The 21007-nt window shown below is 42.0% G+C and overlaps 1 protein-coding gene and 1 long non-coding RNA gene across 8 annotated transcripts in view; one reads left to right on the top strand and one right to left on the bottom strand.

The window, feature by feature from the left end:
• Positions 1-21007, top strand: part of rerea (arginine-glutamic acid dipeptide (RE) repeats a) — a 171724-nt gene that overhangs the window by 130207 nt on the left and 20510 nt on the right. For 5 of the 7 annotated variants that reach the window (XM_061801772.1, XM_061801770.1, XM_061801740.1 and 2 more), the window contains exons 4-10: positions 2388-2493; positions 3840-3936; positions 5312-5416; positions 10995-11043; positions 14556-14680; positions 16012-16111; positions 17468-17566. In XM_061801772.1, the coding sequence (XP_061657756.1) occupies positions 2388-2493; positions 3840-3936; positions 5312-5416; positions 10995-11043; positions 14556-14680; positions 16012-16111; positions 17468-17566 (681 nt within the window). Of the gene's footprint in view, positions 1-2387; positions 2494-3839; positions 3937-5311; positions 5417-6813; positions 8675-10994; positions 11044-14555; positions 14681-16011; positions 16112-17467; positions 17567-21007 lie in introns of those variants that run through there. The other 2 variants (XM_061801789.1, XM_061801780.1) reach the window with 1 other exon arrangement.
• Positions 931-2846, bottom strand: LOC133490994 (uncharacterized). The gene is made up of 3 exons (XR_009792321.1): positions 2537-2846; positions 1548-1662; positions 931-1175 (listed from the first exon to the last, which is right to left on the bottom strand). It is a non-coding gene; the product is annotated as an uncharacterized LOC133490994 (long non-coding RNA).

Here is a 21007-nt window from a genome sequence, read left to right as displayed (position 1 = left end):
TCTCCACATTCAGTGAAGGCCTAGCCTTGTACCCCTGAGGCTTTCAGTAAAGCAGGGGGACAGTTGTATTTATAAGTCTGCCGGAATGAGAACGTCTCCCCTCTTCTTCCTTAATCCAACCCTATGCTCCTCTCTGCGTTATTTACTTTCCTCATTTCTACCTCTCAGCAGTAGCTTTGTCTTTTGGCCCCTCATCTTGTGAGCTGCATTCCCAGGGTTGAGGACCCAGGAGGAGGCAGGGAAGGGCCATGTTTAGCCTCTGACGGGACAGATTAAGATGGCTGACTCTGTACGGGGCGTTGGTTTGCTACTCGGTTGGCGACGAAGTGCTCCATGCAGTTCAAAACTGCAGGTTCTTCACTTTGCCTGTTTTCTATGTGGGATACAATGAAACCAGGACAATCCAACCAAAATTTCGTTCAATACCTCATTCATTTATTCTCTATTTTGGTATTGCCACACATTTTATAACATTGTCAAAGTTATGCCTCTCTCCACTCCACATGTGGTGTGACCCCCCCCCCCCCCACACACACACACACACACACTTTTGCCCACAAGAGCATATTTCCACTTGCTTCCAACCAGCAATATGCTCTGTAGAGCAGCATCTATGGACACTTCAGACTGGGAGAAATATTTTACCCTTCTCGTTGTAATGCACCTTTTCAAACAAGTGTTGTTGTTTTTTTGGGTTGTTTTTTTATGTGCACCTTTTTGCTTGCCTATACACAGGCACGAAAACATTTTGATTTTTCAGGCATAAAATCAAATGTTCAGGTGGCGTGCTGGTGGCATTTAAACCCTTAAGTATTAATTAAGTATAAGCAATGGGTAACTGCTTGTTTTTCTCTGCCCGTTCTAACGACCAGAAGGCAATCATGCCTATAAAGTCAGTGGGCAAAGGGGAGATTGGGTGGGTGGGCAAACTGCTGGAGAAGTGGGGGAGGAGGGTGACATCACTGCACAGATTTCTTCACACTCTGCTGAGGTTCTGTCTGAGTCCATTAGTGTAGCTCTCTGTCGAGTCCAAATGTGTGGTTATGTGTGAATACTGACAGTCACCCAAAGGAGTCAATGCAGCTGACTGAGTGAATACCAGCTGCTGTTTAACACGTCCAGGCTCACTTCCTCCGCTGTGCTCAAGGTTGAGGGGAAGAAAATGGAGTGGAGGACTGGAATGAGAATGATTAAGCAGGGGAGGAGGGAGTTAGAGGAGAATGGGAAAAGCAGAGGTGGTGGGCTTGAGGGTGATTTGCTCAGCTCAGCCTCCTCCCCAGTGGCATAACTGAACAATGTACTACAAATATCTTAACTCTGACCTCATGTTCCTCTACATACAGATATGATACAACAGAAATGGAATGTACATTTCACTTCCTTCCTTTCTCTGGTACTGATGGTGGTTAATGCACACACAATAGTGTCATCTCCCAAGATTTTTTGTAAATGTTCTGTCAAACTACAGTGAAGCTCTGAGTTTTTTTTGTAGACACAAAGAAATGGTAACATGCAATAAAAGCTATTTTACCCTTTTCATGCCTCACCTCAACTTCTCTCCACCATCCCTCTTTTCTTTGACTGGCCATGAATGAGAAGCTGTCTTCTTGCCACTGTGCTTCCACCTGCTGGTCATCGAAGACATTGCAGGCCTTGGCTGAACTGCACATTATAACAAGATCAGTAGATGGCAGTATGTTGAGCAAAAAAAAATCCCCAAAATTATGCAAAAACACCTCTACACCTGTTTATACAACAAACAATATATAAACTGGCTATTTAAGGCTAACTGCACATTACAACAAGATCAGTAGATGACAGTATGTTGAGCAAAAAAATCCCCAAAATTATGCAAAAATACCTCTACACCTGTTTATACAACAAACAATATATAAACAGGCTATTTAAGGCTAACTGCACATTACAACAAGATCAGTAGATGGCAGTATGTTGAGCAAAAAAATCCCCAAAATTATGCAAAAATACCTCTACACCTGTTTATACAACAAACAATATATAAACTGGCTATTTAAGGCTAACTGCACATTATAACAAGATCAGTAGATGGCAGTATGTTGAGCAAAAAAATCCCCCAAAATATGCAAAAATACCTCTACACCTGTTTATACAACAAACAATATATAAACTGGGTATTTAAGGCTAAAATGAACCCCATTTGGTGGTAAAAGTACCTTTCCCACCTACTATCTTTGGTTTATTGAGGCTGTAAATGACTTGCAATCCCTTTTAAATGCTTGGAGTCTCACTGCATGCCATGTCGGGATCCCCCTGTTTGAGTCTGACTCAATGCACAGCGTCAGTGTTTACAGAGGGCAAGCTTGCGACGTTATGATCAAACAAAATGTTGTCCTGTCTCTGTGTCGCAGAGTAAACGAGACCATCTGCTGATGAATGTGAAATGGTACTACCGCCAATCAGAAGTGCCCGACTCTGTCTACCAGCACCTGGTGCAGGATCGCAACAATGAGAACGGTGAGCCTGCGCAGTGTTACACAAGTTTCCCTCCTTCACCCACCTCTGTTTTCCAGATTTGCGAAGGCTACAGGAACGAGCTTTTAAGTTGCATTTCAGGCAGAAAACTGGACAGAGGAGCTAAATTCTGTAATGGTACACGCTTCCCCTGAGTAATGGCTCCTTCGGGCCACACAGCACTGCTGTCAAGTGTTAATAACCTCCATGTGGCCCTTGAGCAGACAGACACACACTCAGCAGCACCAGTCACTCTCCCACTGATCAACTTCACCACGAGCAAACACAATCCCTTTTATCCCAACATCCTCAACAAAAAAAGTGACATGGATGGAGCAAGTGTATCCCTTGCACACAAACGCAAATATTTTAAGTATTTCCTTACATGGGCTGTAACATTCAAAGCAGTAGTTTATTTTTGTCCTTTCAAAACATTCATCAAGTTTGTATTAAAGGTTTAAAATTAAGAACTCATTTGACAGTTTACTTTTGATTTTTTGGTATGTTCTTCAAATTAAAAAAAAAAAGCCACCTGTGTTGATCTTTTTTACCTTTTTGAGTGAGGAAGTGAGACCTTTTTTTCCTGGTTGTAGATTTTGCTGCAACCTCTTTTTTTCCTTCACAAATTGGAAGCAAATTAACAATTTATAGACACGAGTCCTTCTACTGTAATTTTTCTATTACTTAAAGACATGGACTTTTCAAGTGCTTCTATTTAAACTTACTGTTTTGAAAAGGAGTTAATGTGTACAGCTTTTCACAAGCCGATCAGCTGTTGACACATCCTACTAGCTACTCTCAATTTACCTTTCAGAATGCAGCCCCCTCTAAATTTATACGGTGGCAGAGCCTGCAACCTGAGGTCAAATGCATAAATAAACATTGCTCCAACTAAACAGGGAGAGAGGCAAGGCTTTATTTAATGCCATTCATGGCCCTGAATGAACCAAACGAAGAATATTTTTGATCTGTCCACCACCGGGTAAAAGTGTCAGTTTAGCACTCTGCCCCAGCCGCAGTCTGTGGATTATTTGGATTAATGTCACAAGGGTGGCCTACAGTGGTCTCAGCATATCACAACAACTCAGCTCATTCATCAAAGAAGCACCTCATTCTCTGTGCTGCTGATGTGTCTTCATCCTCCTCCTCCGATGGTCAGAGGACTGGACAGGGTGTCCACTCCTCAGGGGAACACAGTTTATCGACTTTATTGAATTATGGGGCATATTATTGACCTCTCAAGTGTTCTTATGACTCATGATGTATAGAAATGCTTTGACGATTTTATTGGTTAAATACATCTAAATAATACCAGCCATTCATCCTCAATTTCCTCCTTCCTTTTCTAGATTCCGGACGTGAGCTGGTTATCACAGACCCTGTGGTCAGGAGTCGAGAGCTTTTCATCTCTGACTATGTGGACACTTACCACGCTGCTGCTCTCAGGTGTGTGCAAATGCTTGCATGTCTTGGCATGATTGCTGCACCCATGTAAACAACGACAACTCCTGAAAAGTTGTAACCTGCTGCAACAGCAATTATAAACAACTGTTACTCTGCGAATGCCATTTTGAATTATGCGTAATGTGACTACAAATAACAATGGAACTCCCAAGGTCAATCATAATCTGGTCCAGAATTGTGAAACAACTACAGGAAATTCTGCCTCACAATAAGGTAGCAGTGAATTGAGATTTTACATTGAACTTCATATTCCATGTATGAAGAAGCTATACTATGCTAGAAGAACCTCCCCAAGAGGGGTTGCGTCAGGAAGGGCATCCAGCGTAAAAAACTGTGCCAGACAAATATGAGAATTCATCTGAGATGACAAGCCGAAAGAAAGTGTGTGCTATCCTATAAGAACCTCATATTGGTTCTGCTCCCACGCCGTTCATAAAAATGAACTGGAAGTGGACAATGTACACGGAAACTTCAAAATATGTGAGCTTGCCGAAAGGATTGACATTTTGCTTTATCTAATGTTAGCGTTGTATGAGCACATGGTGAGCCTTCACTTAGCAAGTGACAGTCAGGTTGGAAGCTGACTGTGTACTGTTGAACAAATAGATTTAAAATTTCTGAAAGGTTAGGCTTCTGCTGTATTGTATAACTGTAAAACCTGTCCATCCAAATGTTGGAGACAGAAGATTGAACGCAGTTTTTCTCCACTGTATTGTCCCTGCCTTTACCATACACATAGCAGCCCAAACTGCAGGACAAGAATGTATATTTTTATGCTAAATAGGAAAAGTATGACATTCATGCAAGAATGATTTCGTTGGTTTTAGATGTGGTATTCAGTGTTCTGTCTCTCATTCATCCCCCTCCCACTTCCTTTTTTTCTTCGAAACCACTGATTTCAGGGCAAATTAGCTGCAACTTTTTCTACACAGAGAACCCTTTGATTGCACTTCGACAGGCTTTAGATAAATGGGACGGAATTCCAGTGGGACGCTGTACTGCTTCAGCTCTCCTAAGATGAATGAGTCTTAGTGCCCTTTAATTTTCTTCATGGGGGTTTTCTGTTGTCTGTGCGAGACAGCCTGTCTTCATAATTATGCCCGTGTTGTCTGTGGTCAGCTGTGCAAATAGTTCCAAGGTGGTGCTGCAAGGAATAAGAAAATCCTTGCACAGTGCAAACAGTGATTCACCAGTCTGAGTGTGGTCTTCCACGGCAAATTGAGCAAGCCCTTCTTGCTTCCTGGTGCTTTGTCAAGTCCAGTAGATGTATTGTACATCCCAAGACTGTCTCATTTACTTTGTTCTTGGAAGATGCTTAAATAATGCTGTCTAATAATGTTTGTCTGCTCTTCCACAGGGGGAAATGCAACATTTCACATTTCTCTGACATTTTTGCTGCCAGGGAGTTCAAAGCTCGCATTGACTCCTTTTTCTATATCCTTGGATATAACCCAGAGACTAGGTAAGGACCTGTCATTTTTGCTATTAACCCCCCCACCCCCACCCCTGAAATCGCACCTATGGTGGATCCATACAGGGGGGCACGTGGTTCAGCTGGAAAGCGTTGGCCTCAGAGTTATGAGGTCCCGGGTTCAATCCCGGACCCACCTGTGTGGTGTTTGCATATTCTGCCCATGCCTGCGTGGGTTTTCTCCGCCACTACAGTTTCCTCCCACATTACAAAAACATGCAACATTAATTGGACACTCTAAATTGCCCCTAGGTGTGATTGTGAGTTTGACTGTTGTATGTCTCCATGTGCCCTGCGATTGACTGGCAACCAGTTCAGTGTGTACCCCGCCTCCTGCCCGTTGACAGCTGGGATAGGCTCCGGCGCTCCCCACGACCCTCGTGAAGATAAGTGGCTAAGAAGATGGATGGATGGATGGATGGATACATATGTGCGATTATGTATTACGTATTCACCTATTTTCAGAATTGATATCCCCAATATTTTTCTCTTTTTTGGGATGGGATTAACACATTTTTCATTGGATTTCTCAGCTCATCCAAAAATTTTATAGAGTTTTTTGTTTGTTTTTTCAATTGTAGTGACTCATTTGTTTTCGCTAACCTGGGCCCTATCCCTCAGAAATTTCAGGGGTCCACTGTCTGTCCCTGAGACAGAGGCTGATCACTAATTGTCATGTTTCTGTAATCCTTCAGTATGTGTATTGAAGTTTGTATGATGAGACCATTTCATAATATATTGGTGTCTGCTTTGGCTAATATTGTAAATGATTAAAATGTATTTATCATAAAAGTTTAGGTAACTTATTGTTGTTTTTGGTTACAGTCTATCTAATAGTATTTGTTGTCTGCATTGAATGTGAGTTTACTGTCATACCAGTGAATGAGTCCCTGTGAAACTGCTGTTCAGACAAATATTGATATTTTTTGGACAAGAGCTCATCAGATTTAATTGAAAGGACTTATTTGCCTGAGATTGCATTTGGATGATTGATTGCATTCTATTGCTTTTGCTGCAGCTTCCTGATTTTAATGGCATTCAAATTAAACTCTGGTATCTCAGAAAACATAATCATTAGACCAAACATAAGCACAAAGAAAATAATTGTTGTTGTACAGACATCAATTGTATTTAAAAAAAAAACAATATTTCATTTATTCCAGGTTATCTAGATTTATGAGCACAACTGAACATATGCAGTCATGCGCATTTCCCGTCATTTGGATGTTATTGTAGGCTACACTTTTTTCAAAACCTTTCGGTGGCAGTGGCATGTTGGAATGAGTGTACATCTTATTCATAACCTCTAGATGGCGGCATACATTTATAAAATGTAAAATTATTATTATTATTTTCCCCTAATATGCACTATTGACTTTTTGACGTTTTTTTTTTGGGGGGGGGTGAGTTAGGGATTAATTTGTACATACATACACAGTACCAGACAAAACATGTCATCGTCCATTTATTGGCTTAATTTCCTTTTTTAACTTCGCTTCATTGTTTTCATTACGTCACATTTTCAGCTTGTGTGCACTTGAGCAGAGCAAATTGTGGCCAGTTGAATTGCAGACAGCGAATTATAGCCAGTTGAATCTCAGGAGATTGAAAATATTGCGTTTGAATTTTGTATATGGTGAATTTGTTAACGTCGAAAAGTTAAACTGAAATACAGCTATTGAAAATGTGATCACTTTGAAATAACAATGTGAATTTTACAACATAACATTTCCAGTGGCATTTTTAATTCAAATCCTGGTGGCACATATTTACTTCCATACTTTTATTAATACTTAATATGGAAATATGATTGTAGATATTTTTTCTACATTTGTCACTACTTCATGAGGTTTCATTGCTCTGCGAGACTTCTGCTGCAGTGCTTGTTACGCAGAAACATGGAAGAGCTGCTAACAAGTCAGAAAGTTCCAAAAACGGGCATGTCTGTCATTTAAAAACAACTGTAGGCTGCAAAACTTGTATGAAAGATGAATGATGACAAGCAATGGAAAGAATCTGTCCAATCACCCGAAGATTAAGTATCTTATCAAGTATGATCCACGTATTATTCTAAAGCCTTTAACCCCAACAAAACTTCACTAACAGGATCTACTGTATTTTAGCTCCTCTTGTTATGAAAGGACAAGCACCAAATGGAGGGAGGTTGATGTCAACAATCTTACTACAAAGCCAAAGACATGATTCCTTGTCGTACAATGGAAACAGAAGTATTCAGAAAGCTTGGAGACATTGAATCCCAGACACAAGGGGAAGAGTAAGCATTGCCAGAACTTGAGAATAATCCATCCATCCATTTTCCGTACCACTTACCCTCACTATGGTTGCGAGCGTGACGAAGCCTATCCCATCCAAGAGGCGGAGTACATCTTGAACTATTCACTAGTCGCACGTATGTGGATTAGGGCCAGAAGGCACTTTTTGGGACATATAAGACTATTAAATTTGTCAAGGATTTTGATGATCCCTGTAATTGTTAAAAGTTGACTAAGCTCGGTAGGCCTTAAGAAGAAAAGGGTTGCACCAGTGGGTTCTGTTTGAAATACTTGGAGGGAAGTGTAGTGTATTGCTCGGTGATGTTTATAATTTTCAATAAACTGTGTTTTATAATGTCAATCAATTTGGTCTGTTTCACTTTTATACACTTTAAAGAAAATCTCCACTTATCCCGAATAAGAAGAGAAATGTATCGGCCGGCTCGGAAGAAAGATCGGTGATCATTATTACAACCCCGTTTGCATCCAATTGTTAGGGTCTGTCAAGTGTTGCACAAACGCGGCCGTTCTCGTTGTCGGCACGGGAACCCCCCAGCCATGTTCCTCTTCTCTCCCCTCCTCTGCTCCACACGCTTGGTATTCCGAGCGGCGCGTCTCCAGCCTCGCAATTGCACCCGTGTTTATGATGGCGCAGACACGCGGGGGGGTCGGCCGTGGGTGGAGAGGGCCAACGATTTCTGTCTGTGCGTGCGTGTGTCTGCGCCTCTGGTTGGCCGGCCGCCGCTGCGAGGTCGCGGCACATGCTCAGTTGGCGTCCCCGTAAACTGCGAGGCGAGCTGGCGGCGCCTCGCTTATACGCACGCGTTCGTTCCCTCGGAGGCTGCTGGGGTCACGGCACAAACTCAGTGCGCGGCTCTCCATTTTGGGTGCGCGAGGGGGAGCGTTGTACCCACGCAGTGTCACCCGCTGGAAAGGGCTCCATGTCCGACATGGACGACTTGTTCAGTCCGCGAAGGTAGGTGCGCGCTCGCGCTTCTTCCGGAGCTAATGTCGACTCCTGTTTTATTTGTTGTCCGCTTGCTTTGCTGTCGTTGTGCTTTCTAGCCAGAATCACACCTGTAGTAACGTGGCCGCGGTTCACGGAGGAACGTGTGCTTTTTAACAAGCCGCGGCGGCGAGCGTGGCTCCATTTTGCGGCTCCTGTTTATAAGCAAGATGACATGGCGCTCAGCAAGCTGCACACAAAGCTTGACACCCCGGCTACCACGCGAAACCATTTGAATACCGCCGAGTTGGCTCTTCTCTTGTTTTTACTGCGCTGCAATTATGTCAGTGTGCCACACGCTCCCGCAGCTATTGGTTGAAATTGATAAAGGGGGCGGGGCCGCGGCTGATTGCGAGGTCGCGTCATGTTCAAGTCATGTTTGATTTTGACCGCATACGATTAACAGCTGGATGAGTTAGACGTGTGCCTCACTGCAGTGCTTCAAAAAAAAAAAAAAGGTTGCCACTGGATCATTACTTATCAAATTAAATAATTTAGTGCGTAATAATAATATGTGAATCTTGGTGGCAAAATTCAGGCATCTGCCTTTTTTTTGTTGCATCACAAGATGCTGCCAAATCCATGGCTAATAGAAATGTAGTAATTGGTGTTAAGGAAGTCTATTGAAACTTAATTATGTCACAGAGGAGATAAGTTTAGTCGTGTTGTTAGTGGAACTTCCAGAGATTCACCATTTGTGTAATTGTCCTCCACCGCACCCCACCCCACCCCCCACACGCTTCAAGTGCATTTTTTTTAAATTAAATCAGCTGGAATCAGGTTATTTTCAAGGGTAGTGTTGTCAAATGAGAAGATTTAAATTCTATCAGTATTTTGAGGTCATAGTCTGATGTGATTATAGTATAAACTACGAATAAAGACATTGTGAAACAGTACTCCAATGGGCATTGTTTTTTTTTGTTTGTTTTTGTTTTTGCCATTTGCGGCAGGCCCTTGTTCCCAGTGATCAACTATGTTTTACTGTGGACATTGTATTAGTTATTTTTCAAAGCATACAGCAAAGCTCTTCCATTCCTTCTTTACTGTCAGTTTTCCGTCTGATCATCGCCACTCAGAATCTGCCTAAATCACGGCAGTCCTGAAATGCAGCTGTCGTCATTTTGCATCGTGACGGCCTCCTGCCACCCTCGACTTATTTGTTGTAGAAATTTGTTAGATGCACACAATAAAGTTAACACAGATAAGTCAGCGACTCACCTGTGTGGACTTTTAACACTGTGTAGTTTTTAAAGCCAAGTTTAAAACCATGTGTAGCTACAAGTGGTAGTAGCTTGGTTCATTTATTCAGCTATGCTGTAATGTATATCTGTACCCTTTATAAATAGTAACGTGATAATAGTACTGTCATGACTCTTGAGAATAACAGCAGAGAGAATGAAGAGGATGATTTCAATGCGCAAACTTTGCTGTCTGGCGTGACAGTGATGATAATCCCCACAATTTATTTTTTATTTTTATTTTATTTTATTTTTTAGTAACAATTATCACTTTCATTTACACAAGTCTTCTCTAGTATGTTTGAATTAAAGTAGCATTTTAAAAAAATATTTTTGAATACATACATCAGTGGAAGACTGTCTTAGTACTGCTTGAGACGGAATCTGCCAGCAGCGTGTCTTGTTCTAGGTTCGATGTATTGTCTTTTTTTTTTTTTTCCTGTACCCGAACGTTATGCGAGCTGAGCAGAATTTCGGGTCAAATCAGAACCTGGAGCATGGATCTGAAGGTTGGAACACTGTAAAGAGACTCGTGGGCCTCATCTTTCAGCCAGGCCTCGATGATGGAGTGCGAGCTTCTCCGGGTGCAAATCACACTGACATATTCTGGGCTGCCTTGCGCAAGGCTCTATGAAAATCAGCGCTGTTACCTAGGCAACCAAAGGGAACGGCTTTTCAAAAGGAAAAGCTTGTCATTTTCTTTAATCCAATGCAGCTGGAGATTCGGAAGACTACTATTAAAGTGCAGTTGCTATGGCTACCGACATTTGCACCAGCAGCCGTTGCAGAGGACCGTATGGAAGTGCCCCAGCCCCTCCTTTTCTTTTTATACGATTTTGTTGTGGATGCATTCACAATATCAAGCACACAAATGTGCTCTGGTCCTACTTATTGTGTTGGCGTGTTTAAGAGTTGTTTGACTTTCACACTAAAACACAATCAAGGCACTAATTCCATCCAGGTTGACCATGCACGGTGGTTATTTTCGGCTAACTTTCAAAAGCTTCCTGTCGGTACTGTATGAGTTTCATTGGTCTCTTTTGTCTCCTCAGGCGGCTCAACAGCACTCAGGGGGAAATCCGGGTGGGCCCCAGTCACCAAGTAAGTCATCACACTCATCGACAGCACATAAACTGGCATTCCACTCGAAAATGGCTCCATTACTGACTTTTTTTTTTCCTGTTAACTTAATTTGGGAACATTCGTCACGCCAACGAGCTAAATGGACTCAGAACCTCACAGCTACCTATTACAATAAATATACAATGTGGATTACTTTGAGCCATGTTTTCCAACCCCCCCCCCAAAAAAAATATTTAGCATCCCAAGAACAAAGCTTTTCAGTTGGCAGCTCCATCCTCAGCACCCTTCCACCAATATACTCACTCTCTCGCCTCTGAACATGTCCAAACCATCGAAGTCTGCTCTCTCGAATCTTGTCTCCAAAACATCCAACTTTGGCTGTCCCTCTCATGAGCTCATTTCTAATCCTATCCAACCTGGTCACTCCGAGCGAGAACCTCAACATCTTCATTTCTGCCACCTCCAGTTCAGCTTCCTGTTGTTTCTTCAGTGCCACCGTCTCTAATCCGTACATCAAGGCCGGCCTCACCACTGTTTTGTAAACTTTGCCCTTCATCCTAGCAGACACTCTTCTGTCACATAACACACCAGACACCTTTCGCCAGCTGTTCCAACCTGCTTGGACCCGTTTCTTCACTTCCTGACCACACTCTCCATTGCTCTGTATTGTTGACCCCAAGTATTTGAAGTCCTCCACCCTCGCTATCTCTTCTCCCTGTAGCCTCACTTTTCCCCCTCCACCTTTCTCATTCACGCACATATATTCTGTTTTACTTCGGCTAATCTTCATTCCTCTCCTTTGCAGTGCGCGCCTCCATCTTTCTAATTGTTCCTCTGTCTGCTCCCTGCTTTCACTGCATATCACAATATCATCTGCGAACATCATGGTCCTAGGGGATTCCAGTCTAACCTCATCTGTCAGCCTATCCATTACCACTGCAAACAGGAAGGGGCTCAGAGCTGATCCCTGATGCAGTCCCACCTCCACCTTAAATTCCTCTGTCACACCTAAGGCACACCTCACCATTGTTCTGCTGCCATCTTACATGTCCTGAACTATTTTAACATACTTCTCTGCCACACCAGACTTACGCATGCAGTACCACAGTTCCTCTCTTGGTACTCTGTCATAGGCTTTCTCTAGATCCACAAGGACACAATGTAGCTCCTTCTGACCTTCTCTGTACTTTTCCACTAGCATCCTCAACGCAAATAATGCATCTGTGGTACTCTTTCTAGGCATGAAACCATACTGTTGCTCGCGGATACTTACTTCTGTCCTGAGTCTAGCCTCCACTACTCTTTCCCATAACTTCATTGTGTGGCTCATCAACTTTATTCCTCTATAGTTCCCACAGCTCTGAACATCCCCTTTGTTCTTAAAAATGGGAACTACAACACTTTTCCTCCATTCTTTAGGCATCTTTTCGCCCGCTAGTATTCTGTTGAATAAGCTGGTCAAAAACTCCACAGCCATCTCTCCAAATTGCTTCCATACCTCTACCGGTATGTCATCAGGACCAACTGCCTTTCCATTTTTCATCCTTTGTAGTGCCTTTCTGACTTCCCCCTTAGTAGTCATTGCCACTTCCTGGTCCTTCACACTTGCCTCTTCAACTCTTCCTTCTCTCTCATTTTCTTCATTCATCAAGTTCTCAAAGTATTCTTTCCATCTATTCAGCACACTACCGGCACCAGTCAACACATTTCCATCTCTATGCTTCATCACCCCTACCTGCTGCACATCCTTCCCATCACTATCCCTCTGTCTGGCCAACCTGTAGAGATCCTTTTCTCCTTCTCTTGTGTCCAACCTGATGTACGTCTTCATATGCCTCTTGTTTAGCCTTTGCCACCTCTACCTTTGCCCTACGTCGCATCTCGATGTACTCCTTTCGCCTCTCCTCAGTCCTCTCAGTGTCCCACTTCTTCTTCGCTAATCTCTTTCCTTGTATGACTCACTGTATTTTGGGGTTCCACCACCAAGTCTCCTTCTCCCATTTCCTACCAGAAGACACACCAAGTACTCTCCTGCCTGTCTCTCTGATTGCCTTGGCTGTCGTAGTCCATCTTACAGCCGATATTGAAATCATGATTAACGTCTCTGGACCATATAAAATTTTGCAGTGAGAAAAATCTGATTCTTTCAGAAAATGATATTCTGGACTTAAAATTTTCGATCATATTAAACCTGTTGCAAATTTGCACCCCTGCCCGGAAAGGGTTAACGCTATTGTGGATTGATTTCCAAAGGTTTGTTATTAGTAGTATTTATTTAACTATCAAAACCTCAACTTTATATACAGATTAAAAAAACAATCAGGATTTCCTGAAAATTAGCAACAAGTGTTATCAAACGTGAAAAAATATAAATACATAGGGTGGGACGGTGACTCAGCTGGTAAAGCATTGGCTTCACAGTTCTGAGGTCCAAGGTTCAATCCCGGATCCGCCTGTGTGGCGTTTGCATGTTCCCCCAGTGCTTGTGTGGATTTTCTCAAGGCACCCTGGTTTCCTCCCACATCCCAAAAACATGCAACAATAATTGGACACTCTAAATTGCCCCTGGGTGTGATTGTGACTGGGACTGGTATTTTGTTTTTATGTGCCCTGCGATTGGCTGGCAACCAGTTCAGGGTGTACCCCGCCTCCTGCCCCTTGACAGCTGGGTTTGGCTCCAGCGCTCCCCGTGACCCTTGTGAGGATTACCGGCTAAGAAAATGGATGGATATAAATGCATACATTAAATGAAAATAAATACAGCCATTGCTAAAAATATTTGCATTTCTGAGGTGGCTGTGTTTATTTTGTGTGTGTGTGTGTGTGTGTGTGTGTGTGTGTGTGTGTGTGTGTGTGTGTGTGTGTGTGTGTGTGTGTGTGTGTGTATATATGATGTTGATAATGGAGAAATTTGGTCTTTCATATTTCATGTATGATGTTCTAGGAGTGGGGGGAAGCATTCAGCCATGCTGTACCTTCATTAGCCTCTTGTGGGCATCGTGATGTGATGCAGGCATGGAGCTGCATACTTCAGTAAATAATAGAGTAGAAGAAGAAAGTTGCAATAAAATGTTATTAAACTCGTTTTTCACAGCTGAGGATGAATATAGGCTTGTGAGCATTATCACCGGTTTGCATTTGCTATTCCAGCATATTTGTGCAAATATTCTTTGGTTGAAGGTAAATCCCTCTCGTGATCAAATACTAATGTCAACTAGTCCGCCATTGTTTTTTTCATTCACTGTTAGCATTAAGATGGACATTTTGAAAACGGTGTTGCTTGTATTTAAATGTAATCTATGTAATTGTTTTGGTTGTGCATTTTGTTTTATGATAAACTCAAATTTAAGGGATGACAGAAGCACATGCGTGTGTCCGTTGCTGCCTGTCCTCTCGTACCCCGCGGCCACAACTCAGGCATAGAGTGAAACGTTGATGATGGGTTGGAAAGCTGATATTTTCTTCAAGGCTGTGTGCTATTTGTAGTATGACACCATCTGTCCCACTCCTTCTCCCTCTGACCTAATAAGGCCAAGCTTCCAGAGCTGCAGCCTTTCCCCTCCTCTGGCGGCCAGGCCATGACGGAGAATGAGGAGCTGGTCTGGATGCCGGGGGTAAATGATTGTGACCTTCTCATGTACCTCAGAGCTGCAAGGTGAGTCTTGGTCCCATTCGTCAGTGTCAGTCAAACTCACTGTTGTATTTGTCTGTTTCAGGTAAATATTTGCCTCATTTCTTCCAAAAAAACAACAGCAGCGACGTGTAGTATTTTTAGACTTGATGATGTTAGGAAGTTGTCCTGTCATGATTATCATGACCAAAATTCTTAGATATTAGTATTATATCGCATTTGAATTGTAAACAAAAAATAGCACACACTTAAAGCCATTTTATATATATAGATAAAAAAAATTAATACAAAAAAAATCTGAAACTTGACTTTTTCCACATAAGAATTTATGAAGAGCCACAAAAATAAGGTTGAAGCATTTAAAAATCTGAAGTTAAAAAAAATTCCAAACCCTGTACCAAAATGTGTTACAATTAATCTCTTATTGGTCATGACAGTCTAGACAGTGTGAATACTGGATGGACTAGTAAGTGGTAAGCAAAAACCGGCACACATTTACAACAAATGGAGGATAACTCTTACGGACCCAACATGCACTGTCCACATCATTCCTCCAATTACAGTTGTCCTATAAATAGTTCAACAGATGGAGAAACATAGTCCGAACTCGCTTCAAGTTATTTGTCACTCTCAGCTGTAATGTACTTTAAAAATGTATGTAAAACAAACATTTAAACCACAAATGTCTGATAACCTCTAAGTGCTAGAATACAATGATGAGAAAAGCTACTATTGCCAATAAGATTAGCGCCGATGTTGTGGTAAATGATTCCCTTCAGCCCTTCAAAATCTTGGCAAAATGTTGGTTTTCACATCATGTGTATGTTCAGTATTTTTCCCTTTTTTTATCAGGAAGGGCATCCGGCGTAAAAATTGTGCCAAACATATATGTGCGTTCATCTCAGATGACACGCTGTGGCGACCCCGAAAGGGACAAGCTGAAAGAAACTTACTTTTTTTAATTTACTGGATATTGCATCGTTACAAAAAACATTTTTTTCCAGTATCGTGCAGCCCTACATTAAGCACTTGATAGCATGTCCATGGAATATATTTTTATTTGGTATGCGTAGTTAAAATTATTTAATTTGGATATTGAAAATGGGTGGCACTGCTCTTTGGTGTACATCCATAAACTTGCAGATTTACAATCAAATACTTGCTAGCTCATCCTCATATGAGATGAGATATTTAGCAGCAAAGAAAAGGTTATAGAAGATGTCCATGGGGTACTACCACTTCTTCCCCCCCCCTTCCCACCCAAAAAATACCTTAATGCCGTTCATGTGATATTGTAACACTCTTCTCAAGAGACCGGCAGTTGGTCTAATGTTGACTACGTCCTGCATCCACAGGAGCATGGCAGCCTTTGCAGGGATGTGTGACGGAGGCTCAACAGAAGATGGATGTCTAGCAGCCTCTCGAGATGACACTACATTAAACGCACTCAACACTGTAAGGACAATTATTCTTTAGGCTGAACTTCTTGCAGTCAAAGAGACCATCATAATGTTTGAATCACCGGGTGTCCACTTATTACTGTATCACTTCAATGGTGGCTAATGACACTGCCCCTGCACCGATAAAGCAGGCGCCTATATAGAAACCTCCCCTTTAGGGGCTTTTTAATACATCAGGTGTAATGAGAGATGTGCCTGTCATTCTGAATTTGAATACAGACATAAAATCCAATGGAGGAGATGAAAGGAGTCATAAACAGGGCATTTATATTCAAACTCTATAAACCAGGACATTACAGAGCAGGCTGGTCATTGTCGCTCACCCTTTTTCTAGGGATTTGCAATTCCAATGAGTAGTACTTTTTTTTTTTCTTCCTTGGAGAAATATCTCCAGTAATGTCTATTTTTCAGCCAATTTAATGTAACGCCAGGCTCAAAGCTGCACCATGACTGTGTGTGTTGTTCTGTATCACAGCTTTTCCTTTCTGTTCTGTATCACACCTTTTCCTTTCATGATCACGCTAAGAGTTCTCCTAATTCGCATAATTTAGGATGGTGATTCCCAGCCTTTATTGAGTCAAGGCACGTTTCTTACATTAGAAGAATGTCACAAAAAGTGGCTACACAAGTCAATTAAACAGTTTCTGCCATCTAACAAAAGAACATTTGTTTTTTGTCTATCTTCATATATATATATCGCTGCCATAGATAGATGAACAAAGATACATCATTTGTTGAAAATAAATAACACTGTGACCAATTGAGCGAAATTTGATAATTTCCCGCAGCACTTCAGAAGCGCTCTCACGGCACACTTGTTGGGAATCCCTGCTTTAGGATATACTTAAGTAATATATTGGCTAAATCAAATGCGCACACAAACTGTTGAGAGGAATGATTTAATATAGAATAACTAAATCAAATAACTGGAAAAAGTGCTCCCACTAACCAGTATTTTTGGAGATCAATTGAAACCATAGGTAAAGTAATGACAGGATGTAATGAGTCTGTGCATGATGAATTTCGTTTCACATTGGTTGCACATAAAATGGCACACTATTCAAAAACATGTGTGCCGCATATTCTTTTGATACTACACTCAGGATCATACGTGATCAGAAAATATTTAAGCTAGGAGCATAGATTAAAAAGTGCGTTTCATATAGATTCAGCAATTATTTTTTAAATAAAACTGATGGTTTAAGCAATCAGTACATGCAGTATGAAAGAACTTCATTTCTATATACACTTTGAAGGTGGCGTCCAATTCCAATTTAAATACATTTCTATGCATGGGGTGTGGTTTTAATTTTCTTGTTTTCACCTTCTCCAACCCCCCAAAACCCCCTAGCTTCATGAGAGCAGCTACGATGCTGGCAAAGCTCTCCAGCGGCTGGTGAAGAAGCCGGTACCAAAGTTGATAGAGAAGTGCTGGTCCGAGGATGAAGTGGTAAGAGTAGCACTGCATCCATACGAAAACATCCAACAACACATGTTTGCTCTGTTAAAGAGATTTTTTTAAGAGACTCTTTTAGTGTTGAGAGTACTTCCGCTTTGTGCTGCATTTGAAGAGTTTCTGTAAGACACAACAAAAATGACTACATCTGCTTTAGCGGCTGAACTCTTCATTTTCACTTTACATTGCATGCACAACAGACTAGTTCATGCCTGTAGAGGGTGCTGTTGAGAGCAAGTTGAAGCCGTGCGCTTGGTCTCACAAGACACCAGGGAAAACACTTTTCCACCTCCTCTCACCCTCCAGAGCAGCTGCATCCGGTTTATCACCCACAGAATAAATCTTTAGGGTGGAAGTCTGGAAAGGGTACAGGCTGAGTGCTGCTAATCCTATCTTCCATTTGAATTTAGATGTGCATTTTCCTACTGCTGTCCAAGGAATGGAATCAGAAAATGGCGGATGGGAGGGGAACGGATGCCGTGTCACAGCAACTAAGGAGTCACTATATATTTGTCATTTGTGAAACACATTCGCCACATTCTTTCTGTGAGGTCTTCTATTCAGCCCTCCTCCTTTCTTCTCTTTGTCTACATGATATTTCTGGAAAACCTGAAGTTTGGCCCCCTTTTGTTCAGTTTTGAGTCTTGCTGCGTGTAAGCGGTGTTAGTTGAAGCAGTAGATTTTTCCATCCATAATTAACATGACTGGAACATTTTTAAAAAGCCAAAACTGACAGTAGGAAATTAAGTCAGCCATCCTTTTGTTGGACAATTTAGAGTTTTTGTTACCTTTCATGCTCGCAGGCACCACGGAGCACTGCTATGGAAAGGTAACATAATAAGCATGTTGGAATGCTGGCGATCTTTAAGCTCATAATCACTTGCAGTTGTAGTGGCAGCGTCAAATGTGTGTTGTGCGTGGAGGCCATTTGTGCAACACTTGCCCAACCTGGAGCAGTTTGATCTCCTGTAGGTTCCCAAGAATTGCTCACCAGTTGTGCCTTTTCAGCCTCAGGGCCTTGAGGGGCATGTGGCGATGTCGAGCCAGCCCGCAGATGCAAGTTCGGCTCCTCTTCATTTATTGATCACCTCCAGTGCCTCTTCTCCTCCAGGTTGAGCTTCATTATCCCTGCCTGCTTTTCTTCCTCACACGGTTTGCGCTTATGAGAGATGTGAATACTTGTGGCAGCGGGTGCCGCTGGAATAATAGCAGTGGCCTGTCTCCAAGGTCACTTGTCAGCCTCCCCTCCTCCACTTGGACTTGCCTTGCCCTCACACATCTCTCGGGTAGCAGCTGCTGCCATATAATCCTGATCTTCTTCTAAACCTTCCATATTTATATATCTGCCAACCATTCTTGCACAGAAAATATGACAGCACAGGTAAACAAATAATATAGATTGATGCTCAACTAGTATTTCTAACGATTAAAAAAAATGCAATTCTTATGCTTATGTTCTGGCCTATGGTTATTTTCTAGGCTTCCTCAAACCACTTTGACACCGCTTTCCAAATAAATGTATCCATCAGAAGTGGAAAGGTCTCTTTATATTCCCGGACTGCATTATGTGACCGACACATTAGCCTGCTTAACTTGATACTCATGCGACAAAAATTGTTTCTGTGCATAGAGATCATCTCTCTTGATTGGTCCGTTTTAGTCACATGCTGTGATGATGTGCTAATCTTACCCCTTGGTTTCACGTACTACCTACGCCGCCAACTTCATGAGCAATTTTCCTACATAATTAAATGTATCATCTAGTCATCTAGATCAATTTGTTCTAACAGACACTGTTCCACGGTCACCATTGTCGTTGCTTTGTTTCTTGTTATGGAAAGGAAAGTAAAAACAGGTACCGGAAATGGCCTAAAATGCAGAGGAAATTCCACCCTGTGTCCATGGCAATACCAGGCATAGCGACACCCTTGACTTGGAGGAGAACTGCAGAAGATTTTCAAAACTGTGACTGTCAAAGGGCGGTCACCACCCGCGTGAAAATAAAGAAGCCTTAACGTGGAGGCGGGCGTTATTTACCTATCTCTTGTAGACAGAACTCCTTGAAGCAAGTCGTGTGTTTGAACAGCTGTTGCCGCTTACGCCATTAGGATAATTAGATGTGTGGCAACAGCGACAAGTGCTTTTGTCTCAAAAGAACTGTGGGCACTAAGTGTGGTGCTAAACCTCACATCTGGTATGCCGTGGAAGGTGTTACATTTGCAGGTCAATTTCATTCCCCATCTTGCATCGGTGCCATACCAACACAACAGTGAGCCAATAAATAGGTGCAAAAAGCTGTCTTAGGTGGCTAATGTTTCAGGAGCTAATATATTATAAAATCCATCTGTCCATTATCTGAGCTGTCTATCCTCACAAGGTTTGCGGGAGTGCTCATCTATCTTGGGGCAGGAGGCAGGGTACACCTTGAAATGGTTCCCAGCCAATCTCAGGGCAAATAGACACAAACAAACATTCGCACTCACAATCACACCTACGGGCAATTTAGAGTCTCCAATCAATGCATGTTATTTTCCTTTTATATGACACTTGGGTAACTTTAAAATTTAAAATAACGATGTCTGATATTTACCAGAATAGGAATCCTATATACATAATTAATTATATACATAAGCACTTGATAGGGTTGCAAATGACCATAATTATAGGTTACTGTAATGAGGATTCTTCCAGCACAAACAATCTTTAGCACAGTCCTTAATTACTTTTCGATGGTCTCTTGAATTAAAAAAAAAAAAAAGACTTGATCATTGTTTTATCGTCAGACTAATTATTTTGCCGTCCCACACCTAATATAGTGAAAGCATGACTTTATACAAGGCACTAATGCTAATAACAGGCAGTGCCATCTAAACAAACAGCAGTCATGGCAGTTTTGGAGTCTGTCGCCATGTCAGAGATCTATGATTGCGGTGGGGGCTGGGGTCTGTACTATACCTCAGCCAGCTGCACTGTGCGCAGGCTTATCTCCCCCTGTGTCTTCTGCTGATGGATGACTGGTACTGGCTGCCAACATCACTGAGGTGGGAGGGAGACCACCCCGCTACCAACCCACCAGTTGTTGAATATAATCTTACCTGCAGATGATTATGGATTATTTAAGAGTTAAATAGCAGTGGTGTAGAAAGAAAGGCTGGTGGCCACCCCTACCCCTTTAGTTTACCGTTCCATCAGATTATTTATAGTGTTTGGTATCTAAATCGTGGGCAGAGTGAGTTTGTTCTGGAATATTCTTTTTGTATCAGAAGCTGCTGAAAGATACATTATCAGGATTTATCTGGTTATCATATGGCCTTTGGCCAACCAGAAGCCAGAAGTTATACCATAAAGTTAACGAATCAAAACAATTATTATGGTCATTCCAAAAACTCTCCAAAATATCTTAAATCTATCTTAGAATTTAACAAAAAAAAGGGT

The sequence above is a fragment of the Syngnathoides biaculeatus genome, chromosome 2 (assembly GCF_019802595.1).
Source record: "Syngnathoides biaculeatus isolate LvHL_M chromosome 2, ASM1980259v1, whole genome shotgun sequence".
Lineage (NCBI taxonomy): Eukaryota > Metazoa > Chordata > Actinopteri > Syngnathiformes > Syngnathidae > Syngnathoides > Syngnathoides biaculeatus.
This window is presented reverse-complemented; position numbering and strand designations above follow the sequence as displayed.